This window comes from Nanorana parkeri, unplaced genomic scaffold (genome assembly GCF_000935625.1).
Source record: "Nanorana parkeri isolate BGI_ZX_2015 unplaced genomic scaffold, ASM93562v1 scaffold3221, whole genome shotgun sequence".
In the NCBI taxonomy this organism is placed as follows: domain Eukaryota; kingdom Metazoa; phylum Chordata; class Amphibia; order Anura; family Dicroglossidae; genus Nanorana; species Nanorana parkeri.
This window is the reverse complement of record NW_017309489.1, coordinates 26836-38191: the sequence shown is the minus strand read 5'-3', so window position 1 is coordinate 38191 and position 11356 is coordinate 26836. Positions and strand designations below refer to the sequence as shown.

The window sequence follows — 11356 nt, the reverse complement described above, 5'->3', positions numbered from 1 at the left end:
CTATCCGGAGGCCCAGCATGGCGTCAGCAGAACCGTAAGATAAGGCAGGTTTGTGTATCTCCGTTGGGGGGTGGAGGACACGTGGAAGAAAACGCTCGGCAGGGTCACAGCCATTGTAAAGTATTCAGTGCTGCTGCTAACAAGCCCCGCTCTAATGGGGAGCAACCCTCCAATGTCCTGTACTAGTCAGTGCTGGCTGACCTCTCCCCACCGCCCAGCAGCGCAGGGACAAGTCATCAGTGCAGTTCATGTATGAACTCTCCCCACTGGGAACATGCTAAATGTCCTACTTTACTGCTGGGCGAAGCCGCTAATCACACACGGAGGGGTGTTTTGTACCTGCAAACCTGCGGCAAATATTACACATCAATGGAATGGCAAATCTCCACACACACATAAAATCTGTACCATCAGAACCTGCTTTAGATATTCTGTAGAATGAAATGACTGCTGTGGAGAGAAGGAGCTATGGACTGTAAGATACAGACGATGCAGACAAAGAGCTAGAAGGACTAGGCACTGTGATTGCTGAAAGACAGATAAGTTCTGTACATCGCAGGTGGCAATATACATACATTGCGTCAGTTCCGTGCAGAGTTCTCCGGCTGCACAAGTAAAGTCCATCATATAAGCCTTCTCCTTGATCACATCATCCTGAGTATGTCATCCACCGCCAACCAATGCTAGAAAAGTATTTCAGCCTCCGAAGCTTCTGTTGTCTAAACTTACAGAATTGTAATTGCTGCAAACCGTGTTCTTCTCCTTCCCCCCACAGTCTCTGACAAGTGAAAAGAAATGCTACTACAGTACGTAAACGGAGTGCATGGCGGGTGAGAAGACACCCCACTCCTTGCCTAGTGTCGCAGGCCTGAAAGCTGACTCAAATAAACAATCAGAGAGATGTTCTTTCCTTTCCCCTTCATCTACCCACCTACGGGCACTGTGCCTGCCAGGAACACTAGATCTACCCTGTGGTTATTCAAGAAGGTTTGAAATGCAGCGAGCAGGATTGTTTGAAAAATGGTTTGCTGTCTAGCTGTGCCGCCCTGAGGTGGTGGCAAGATTTCAGATGGAGGCCTTGTTATGATCAACATAAACTAAAAGAGGAGATTGTTCCCTCTCGCTGTTCTCACTCCAAGTCCCTCTGCACCACCGATAATACAATGGCAGGCCGGACACGGGTAGAGAAGGAGAGGGAAATGGCCAGAGGTAAGTGTTGCAGGTGAAAGGTTTACACTTGGGAATCCCCCAGGCTGTGCAATTCTTCTGGAGAAGTTGGTTTATCCATGTTGGATTGGCCACTCCCCTGCCTGAAGTCAGAAGCAATCTCATCAAAGGTGCGTCCTTTGGTCTCTGGCACCTTGAAGAACGTGAAGATGAAGAAGCCGATGAGAAGCACGGTAAATATAATGAAGACGTAGGCACCGGTGAGTTTCTGCAAAGGAAAACAGATCTGGTTAGGAGGATGTCCTCGCAATACAATGGCCTTCACATGTTTAAATCGTTGCATTGTAAAGTCAGCCGAGATGTGAGCCACTTACCTCTACATACTGGAAGCACATTCCCACAATGAAATTTGATGTCCAGTTGGAAAGGCCAGCAACAGCAATAGCTGCAGGTCGGGGACCTTGGCTAAACAGTTCTGCCACAATAAACCATGGGATGGGACCAGGTCCAATTTCAAAGAATGCCACAAAGCCAAAGATGGCTACTATGCTGAGGTAGGACATCTCTGACACACGGTCCTATAGAAGACAAAGGAGAGAGGTTAAATATGGATATCCTTGTATAGTTCCTGTACAGTGCTGAGAATAGCCATGTCAGTGTAACTAAATATAGAATTCATGTGCAGTCCTGCACCAGGAACGTCTGTAGACCGCTTACTTTCCAGACACAAACTACAACGGAGATCTTCTCATTATAATTTACTAGGCCGACTTGTATTTAATCACCTGACACTTACCAGCAATACCAGGGCAATGGTCATCAGTATAGCACACCCGGCCATGCCTGCCAGTCCAATCAGATGCAGCGTACGACGGCCGGCTCTCTCAACCACAAACAGCTGTAAGATAAAAGAAAAAATCTCATCATTCATTCTTTCACTGGTCTACCTGAGCCTACAAACGCAGTCCATGATATCAGAATGTGCATGTCACAAGCTCCCAAAATTAGGGATATACCGATACTAGTATCGGTGCCGATACCGAGTATTTGGGTGAGTACTCCGATACCATTAGTTTGTATTGCTTTAGAAAAAATGTGACCTGTCCCTTTTAAGAAAAAGTATCGGTAATTGGTATCGGCGAGTACTTGATCAAAAGTATCGGTACTCGGTCGTAAAAAAGTGGTATCGGTGCATCCCTACCCAAAATACATGGGACAAATGTCACCCTGCAAATCGATTGCTGACATGTACTGTCCGATGTGACCTTTAAGCAGGTCAATGTACTATTACAGATGGTCAGGGCCTAGTATGTGGGAGATTGCATATATATCATTTCATAATGCCCCTGAAAGGATCGATGAGGCCGCGCTGAATCTTTTATTTGTGGTATTTGGATATTTAAGAGTTGATTTTTGGGGTTTTATACCGTCCGCTGCTGTTTGTGACAGATTACTTGTAATACGCTTTCTATTTTGAAAGCTTTTGGTCATTCTATGTAAATTTGTCCATTTCATCTCTGGCCCTGGTAGAATAACTGCACACCGAGCTGTACACAGAGCTGTATGGATTCAGTACCATGTTTCTGCATGATCCTGCCCTAAACAGAACTACTCCCTCCGGCCCAACAGCAACCCAAGGAGAACCACTAACAAGGGCAGTTCATGATATCAGAGTTTAGTTGTGTCTTCCCAGCATGTTGTCTATCTTACAAAAGTGGTTTAGGAGTTTTATAAAGTCCCATTTCTATGTCTCCATTCTATTGGCTTATAGCAAATTCTGTGCATTTTACTCACCGAGACAACAGTAAATGCGGTGTTCACAATTCCAGCACCTATGGTGGCATAGATTGGCTGCTCGACTTGAGCTTTTTCAAAGATCATGGTGGAATAGTAGAAAACCTGAACCAAGGGGGGAAAAAAGAAACCTACATTAGAGTTTGAACGTTCAGTGTTTTCTCATCACAGCAGACGAGAAATATAGAACCACATGTTAGAGAACAAGGCCATTGGTGGAGCCCTTACCGCATTAATACCGGAGAGCTGCTGGGATAGTTGAAGGACAATAGCAATGAAGATAGGTTGGCGATACAGTGGTGACCGAAAGAGCTCCAGAATTGTGACCTTCTTTTCCCTCATCATCTGACGACTTTCCTCCTTCATCTCCTGCATGTCAGCAGTAACATCTGTGGTGCCTCGAAGCTTCTTCAAGACTATGAGAAACAGGGGTTGATTTACTAACCTTATAAACACGCCACGAACATGTATACACCTCTGTAGTGTGTTCCCTCCCAGCATGCTCTATGGGTGGAATCTAAACACCTTTGTAGTGTGTACACACCCAGCAGGTGTGTTGTGCATGAATTGCAAGGTGATGCTGTGTAAATTAGCTCTACGTTGTGTTGCTTGCGTTGATGAATGCAGGAATGTAAATGCATGAGCTAACCATTTTTGTCTAAACTGTGAAGCAGCATTATATATGCATCATGTGCATGATTTTCCCATATATGGCATTAGTGGAAATATGCTTTTAGAGACTTTTTGGTTGATAAATACGTTTTGCTGTGTGACAATCACACGCACCTAGTGCGTGCGTGTGTTTAGGTTAGTAAATCACCCCCACAGAGTCAAATGTTTATCAGCCGTGGTGGAAACCGCATGGAACGAGACCTCATGGCTTATGGCCTTGGACCACCACCCAATTAGCTATTTCAAGACCTGACCTTGTAGGTTAGGCAGTTTGGTTACTCACCACTTTTGGCCTTATCTTCTTCATTGCGGTTGATGAGCAGAAAGCGAGGACTTTCGGGGCAGAAGGGCAGTGCTGCGCACTGGACCAGTGCAGGTACGAAGATGCATCCCAAAAGTAGAGGCCACATTGAGTCATTGCCCATTATCGGCTCCAGCCCAAAGATCTGTACAGATAGAAGGAGAAGTTACTGCCGGCAGCTCTTCATGGCAATCATTTTCCCCATATAACACAGTCATATTTTTACTTACTTGGGCAATCAGAATTCCAACCACAACACCCAGCTGGTGCAGTGTTCCCAGGGCACCTCTCAGGGATGTAGGGGCAATCTCTCCAACGTACATGGGGACAAATCCAGTAGTGAGACCACAGTACAGACCGATCACAAACCGGCCAATGATTAGCATCTCAAAGGAGTATGAGAGCTTGGAGAAGCCCATAAATATAGCAGCAATAAATGCCAGGATGTTGGCCATCAACATGGAGTTACGCCTGTAGAAAAATGCCAGAAAACAAGCTTAGTTGTCCTTCGTGGACACCAGTAGTGAATGGACCACTACTGTATATATAGTCAAATCGATGTTTTGGAGATGTAGATTAGCAGTTATGTGACAAGTCTTTATTCCCCTGATACGTCTCTTCTTTGTGATTTCCCTGTTACAATGTATGAGGTTCCTTAAAGGAGAAGTATGAGGGGGGGGAGGGGCTTGTCACTCCTCCTCATAGTTCTAGCCAACCTGGGACAATGAGACTGTCACAGGTCGGCTCAGTAGATCGGGAGGTGAGGGAACACATACCGGCGTTCGCTCACCTCTCGATCCCGTCACTGCTTCCGATCCTCCAGCGCTGACTGGCGGAACGGACGGGGAGGGGGCGGGTACAGCTGGCTCTGCCTCTAGATAGGCCAAGCCAGCTGTCACTCACGCAACTGGGCGGAGCCAGGCATAATTGTCTGGATCCGCTCCGGCTGTGACGTCTCAGTATACCGCGAGCTGCAGCTCCCTATATACTGAGCCTAGGGTGGGGGGAGGACGCTAGTTTGTGTCCTCACGTTACCCTAAGGAGAACTATGGGGAAAGGCCTGACCTCGTACTTCTCCTTTAACTGGCTGCTGGGGAAATCTTTCAAGTGATAGATTGTTACGGGGGGGGGGGGCTGCATTTCCATCTATTCACAATGTATTGCGTGACTTTCCAATCTTATTTTGTAACCTCGAGCACTGAAGTTCTGATCTTGTACCCTTGCGGTGTCCTGTGACTACATGAAGCATGAGGTCAGGATGTCTCAATCGGTGACCTTCATAGACCTGTCTCGGTTATAAATAGAAACTCTTGCCTGTTGGGAAACTCTGAGCAGCAGATTGTGGAGTTAGATCATTAACATTCAGAGCATCTGGTAACTCCATGTGAGATCTATAACTTCATCTTGTATTACACGAGTATACATTGCGGGTTCTGTAAATAAGATGCACGCCGTCATAAAACCACAACGTACCTTCCAAAGCGGTTCACAAACAGTCCCACTGAAAAAGAGCCAATCATGCCGCCAACTGAGAAGATGGCAACGGAGATGGACCAGAGTGAGGTCAGCGTACTGTCCGAGATGGGCTCATTGTAACGATTCAGCCAGGTCTCATTTAAGAACTTCTCAATCACCTATAAACAAGCAAAGGGAGTCACCGAAACTGAGGAACACAACCACGGTACCTGAGATTTACTGACGGACACTTTTATCTAGCTCATAGGCAGCAGTCCCTTTATTGCTATAACGTGTGGCCTACATGCAGATTTAATGGGCTGGTCACGTTTCACGCCGATTGTTCTTTTCCTGGCCGTTCTGCAATATGGTGTAATAGTGGTTCCCTAACAGCAGGTGTCTCTGCAGCCTCCTCGCCTCCCTCCCCCCTCATGTTCCTGCCTCCCGGACATGTACTGGGATCTTATTACTGCGTTTACTCAGCTGATGTAAACGCTAGCGAGCCAGTAGGAGAACTTGCAATTGTCATCTGATCCCGTCCCACACCAAGGGTTACCGAGTGCATTCTGCCAGGCACACATTCCTCTTCTGTACACAAAGCTGACCGGGGAGGGTGTGTGGGCGAAGAGTCTTGTGATTGGCTGACGCATGCAGGCATTAATTTGCATGTCACCAGCTCCCAAAATACATGGAAACATGTCACCCTGCAAATCAATTGCAGACATGTAATGTCGGGAAATTTCCGATGTGACCTTTAAGCAGGCCAATGTACTATTACAGATGGTCAGGGCCTAGTATGTGGGAGATTGCATATATATCATTTCATAATGCCCCTGAAAGGATCGATGAGGCCGCGCTGAATCTTTTATTTGTGGTATTTGGATATTTCAGTTATTTTTAGAGTTTTACGCCCTCAGCTGCCCTTTGTGACAGATCACTTGTAATACACTTTCTATTTTGAAAGATTTTATCTCTGGCCCTGGTAGAATAACTGCACACCGAGCTGTACACAGAGCTGTATGGATTCAGTAGCATGTATAACCTGTTTCTGCATGATCCTGCCCTAAACAGAACTACTCCCTCCGGCCCAACAGCAACCCAAGGAGAACCACGAACCTCTATGTTGTTATTGGTAACTGGGAGCTGCTGTAAAATAACCCATTTGAAGATGTTGGGGGACCCCTAATATTAGAGAGGGGGGGTCACCTCTAGAGTGATAGGACTGGAGTATAGAGGACCCCTAATATTAGAAAAGAGGGTCACCTCTAGAGTGATAGGACTGGAGTATAGAGGACCCCTAATATTAGAGAGGAGGGTCACCTCTAGAGTGATAGGACTGGAGTATAGAGGACCCCTAATATTAGAGAGGAGGGTCACCTCTAGAGTGATAGGACTGGAGTATAGAGGACCCCTAATATTAGAGAGGAGGGTCACCTCTAGAGTGATATGTATGGAGTATAGAGGACCCCTAATATTAGAGAGGAGGGTCACCTCTAGAGTGATAGGACTGGAGTATAGAGGACCCCTAATATTAGAGAGGAGGGTCACCTCTAGGGTGATAGGACTGGAGTATAGAGGACCCCTTAGAAGTTGGGACCTCTAAGTTGATCATTGCCCCAGGTCCATATTTGCCTAAAAGGAAGCTTGATGCTGAGGGAGTTAATTGCCGATCTGATGGTCACTGTGACTCAGCAGTCTCTCCCTGAGCCGGCGCCACTTCCTGGCATGCAAGGAAAGTGAGGCACAGCGCAGACACAGCAAACAATGCCGGGGAGCCAAGCCGTGTCATGTGGAACAGCAAGACTGGCACAACGTCCCCGGCACAAAACGCAGCTGTGCAGATCATTGTTCCTCTTCCATTCCGGCAGCCGGCAGTCCAGGCTCCACCCTCAGCTGAGATTTTATGAAGAACAAGCTGGGGCCTGAGCTAGAATGACAGACTGATGTGTTGCGCAACGGCAAGCCTCAATGCCTGGAGGGCCGGCTAGAGGTTTATGTGACAGGAAGATGGCAGAGGTGTGGTCCGGCATAAAGAACTGGCAGAACATATCTAGTTTAACATAGCAGGCCACAACTTCTCTCATCTGCCCCATACCTGTTTGTAATTCAGTGATGGGCAGGGAAGGCAAACGTTGCTCTCTCAGCTGTTAGCTGTATGACGTATGTCTCCGTGTCAGCGCCTACATGAAGCCAGCATCATCTGAGCCGTCTGCTGCAGTATGCAAAGACATTAATCACCAATAAAGGCAGCGGGTGGAGCTTCTTGGGGTCTGCAATGATCTGGAGAATCATGTATTTGTCCCTATTCAGCAAGGAAGGTGTATGATGCTTCATTTATAAGCTCTATTAGAAGAGAACCAGTGGAAGGGCGAAGAATTCATGACACTTTCACTGTCTAAGAGCAATGGAGGCCGAATACTGAGGCACTGGGGTTGATTTACTAACCTTATAAACACGCCACGAACATGTATACACCTCTGTAGTGTGTTCCCTCCCAGCATGCTCTATGGGTGGAATCTAAACACCTTTGTAGTGTGTACACACCCAGCAGGTGTGTTGTGCATGAATTGCAAGGTGATGCTGTGTAAATTAGCTCTATGTTGTGTTGCTTGCGTTGATGAATGCAGGAATGTAAATGCATGAGCTAACCATTTGTGTCTAAACTGTGAAGCAGCGTTATATATGCGTCACGTGCATGATTTTCCCATATATGGCATTAGTGGAAATATGCTTTTAGAGACTTTTTGGTTGATAAATACGCTTAGGTTAGTAAATCACCCCCACTCTGTTACTTTGCCACAAAGAAGAGAGTTTAGAACTGAGCGGCGCCAGTAGATTGCACCCGTGTCAGCGATCACCGAGGGTATATCAGATCTGTGCAAGCAGAAACAGAGTTAACAGGATCCTTTTATTCCCGGGGATCCAGAGGCATGATGGGACCTCGGGAGGCAGGTTAATCTTCCTAATGAGATGTACTATTTTAGGTCAGGCTCGGCTGCACGTCCCAGAGCCTGTCTTGTTTATGTTTCAGCACTGACGCCGATCTGCTGCAATATGATTGGTCAGTGCCTACCGTAGAAGCTATGCCCACTTTTACCCCAGATAACTTGCTGCCTTCCTGGGTGAGGTCCCGGTGACACATCACCAGACTCCTAATATAGGACAACCATCGCTTGGCTCTTCCCCCGGGGCAGGAGGCCAGCAAAAGACATGAAAACCATGGATCTAAGGCTATAATGAAGCTTCTATCTTACCCCAGTCTTCTAAATAGCTGGGGACCCTTGTTCTTTAGACTTCCAGCTACTGGGCAGGGAGTGAGCACGAGTCCTTTTCAAGCTATGTATCTGTCAGCTGCAGTTACTCCGAATATTGGACGTCTGAAAATCAGATTGGTTAAACGTCCACTTACCTTCTGCGGGGCATTGATCACTCCCGTGTTGTAGCCAAACTGCAGTGATCCAAGTACAGCAACGCTCACGGCGACCATTAACCTCATCGTCATCTGGAAGAAAGAGACACACATCAGAGATCTCACCCTTCACCTCCTGTCTGGTTTCTGGGGGAGATTTACAATACATCCCTGCACTGGCTTCCAATAGCCCAGAGGATACAGTTCAAAATATTAACAATCACTTACAAAGCCGTCCACAACTCCGCCCCCGACTATATCTCCAACCTGGTCTCAAAGTATCACCCTAACCGCCCACTCTGCTCTTCCCAAGACCTCCTGCTTTCCCGCTCCCTCGTCAACTCCTCCCATGCACGCCTCCAGGACTTCTCTAGAGTCTCTCCCGTCCTCTGGAATTCTTTACCCCAACCTGTCTGTCTATCTCCCACCTTGACTGCCTTTAGGCAATCCCTAAAGACTCATCTCTTCAGGGAAACCTATCCCACCTCAACCTAACCACTCGACCATCACGTACTCAGACAATTCATCCCCACGCAGCTCCCTCCTCATGTATCACTGGCCCCTCCCTTTTAGATTGTAAGCCCTCAGGGGCAGGGCCCTCCTTACCATCTTATCTTGAATTGTATTGTGATTGTAATGTCTTCCTTATATTGTACAGCGCTGTGCAAACTGTTGGCGCCATATAAATCCCGTATAATAATAATAATATTAGTTGGGGGGAAACTTCATTCATTCCAAAATCGAATGTTAAAATCAAATGAAATTTCCAGCAATATTGGTCACGTCTCCGATGGAATTATTGGTTCTAACCAGTTTTTTGTATATTAAAGTTTGTTTGAAAATCTAGCCGTGTATGGGCAGCTTAGGAAGCTACGTAACAATCTCCTCCTGATACGCCGGAGAGACAGCCCGACGGCCAACTGGAGGAGGACACCGCAGGCTGACAATGCATTGGAGTAGCGTTGTCACCCTGCAGAGGAAGATGCTGATACTGGCGGGATCTCCATGGAATACACTTTGCAACAGAAAATAGATGATTTCCTTCGGGAAAGTGTTGATGGTTCCAACATGTCGGGGTTCACCTCTCTTACTCAAACAAGCAAAGTCCCGATTGTTTTCATTCGTCAAAACGCCATCAAGCGAGCCGGAATTCCCCCTAACATGGATCGTTTGTGATAATCATCAGTGACATTGCCATGACCGTAGTTTATTATGTGATCGCTGAACCCCTTCAATTATCACATGGGGTGAACAGACCCTGAGGCCCTGTTCACACCGAATGCGGTGCGTTCCAGAGCGGTAGCTGCTGGAACGCACCGCAATCGCTCACGAAACTTCCCCCTGCGATCTGGGGTGGGAGGGGGCGTGGCATTGAATTAAATGGCAACGCTTCCACGCCCCCCCCCGCCCCCAGTGCGATCGGACGTGTGGCAAAACTTTGCCTGCGTTCCGTTCCACTGCAAACGAAAAAAATAGATCAAGCCCTGAATTAAATGCACCGCTTGCCCCAGAACGCAGGGGGCAGTTGTGTGAGCGATTTGCGGTGCGTTCCAGCAGCTACCGCTCTGGAACGCACCGCATTCTGTGTGAACAAGGCCTGAAGATAGCCGTCATTGTATGTCAGCAGCCGATCTTTGTGTGTCAGTTAATGATGAACTTCTCCTGCAACGGTGAACAATAAAGTACCAGATACAGACTTCCAGTGACACAGTGACAATCAATAAGTCAAATCCGGCTATTTTCTTTTACGTCCGCTGTGGACAGTTGATTGGCCAGCTTAGGTTTTGCCTCCTGACGGCTAGGCCTGAAAATCTTCCTCTCATAAAAAAGAAAGCTGCTTGTGTAGTGCCAGAGCTGCCAGGTCGGCATAACCTTCACACAATTGCTGGCTTGTTTTGGGTTCAGACGTGTAATGAAGGTGAAGCCTGTTCTCCGGGCGGCATGTTCGTCAATGGATCAATTATTTCCAAAAACAACAACACCCCCCTCCCAACACGCACACACAATGTCCTAACATAGGCTAAGCGGCTTTACGTCCCGCCAGGGGGGCTTCACAAATCCTGATTCTAAGCCATTACCTTCTCCGCCGTAAACCAAAAAGCTGCCAATTCAAATCAATTTCCTCATATCATTCAGCAAAATGAATAACTCGTCCAGCGTTCCTTCCCTTCCCACCTTTGTAGAATGGCACTGAACCCAAAGCGACCAATCGGCATTCATCCTGCAATCATCTGACCACAGGAAAGTCAGATCCATCAGAGTCACAGCTCCACAGGTAAGACTTTGCCCACCGAGGGATCTGAAAGTTTATCAGGGGTGTGACCACCAAATGTGAAACATAACTTAAGTGACACCTGGACCCTTGCAGTAGGACTACCCCAGCGCTGCAAGGGTTAACTGCTCGTTTTGGTCTAGGGTCTAAAATAAAAAAAAAGTTATACTCACCGGATCCTCAATCCTGACTGCTCACCCCTCTCCTCCGGCTGTGCAATCTCCCTCAGCGTCCTCGCATATAAATCAAGTTAATGGGGGGGGGGGGGAGTGTTGGTGGGGGCTCT

The 11356-nt window shown here is 47.3% G+C and overlaps 1 protein-coding gene across 1 annotated transcript in view; it reads right to left on the bottom strand.

Annotated features, from left to right (window-relative positions):
• Positions 1-903: 903 nt before the first annotated feature.
• Positions 904-11356, bottom strand: part of LOC108802930 (solute carrier family 2, facilitated glucose transporter member 1-like) — a 19246-nt gene continuing 8793 nt past the window's right edge. Inside the window, exons 2-10 of the mRNA XM_018574774.1 lie at positions 8799-8891; positions 5408-5568; positions 4165-4405; positions 3917-4079; positions 3190-3377; positions 2962-3066; positions 1964-2065; positions 1542-1745; positions 904-1435 (exon numbers count right to left, since the gene is read on the bottom strand). Coding sequence (XP_018430276.1) covers positions 1232-1435; positions 1542-1745; positions 1964-2065; positions 2962-3066; positions 3190-3377; positions 3917-4079; positions 4165-4405; positions 5408-5568; positions 8799-8891 — 1461 coding nt within the window. The 3' untranslated portion in view covers positions 904-1231. The remainder of the gene's footprint in view (positions 1436-1541; positions 1746-1963; positions 2066-2961; positions 3067-3189; positions 3378-3916; positions 4080-4164; positions 4406-5407; positions 5569-8798; positions 8892-11356) is intronic.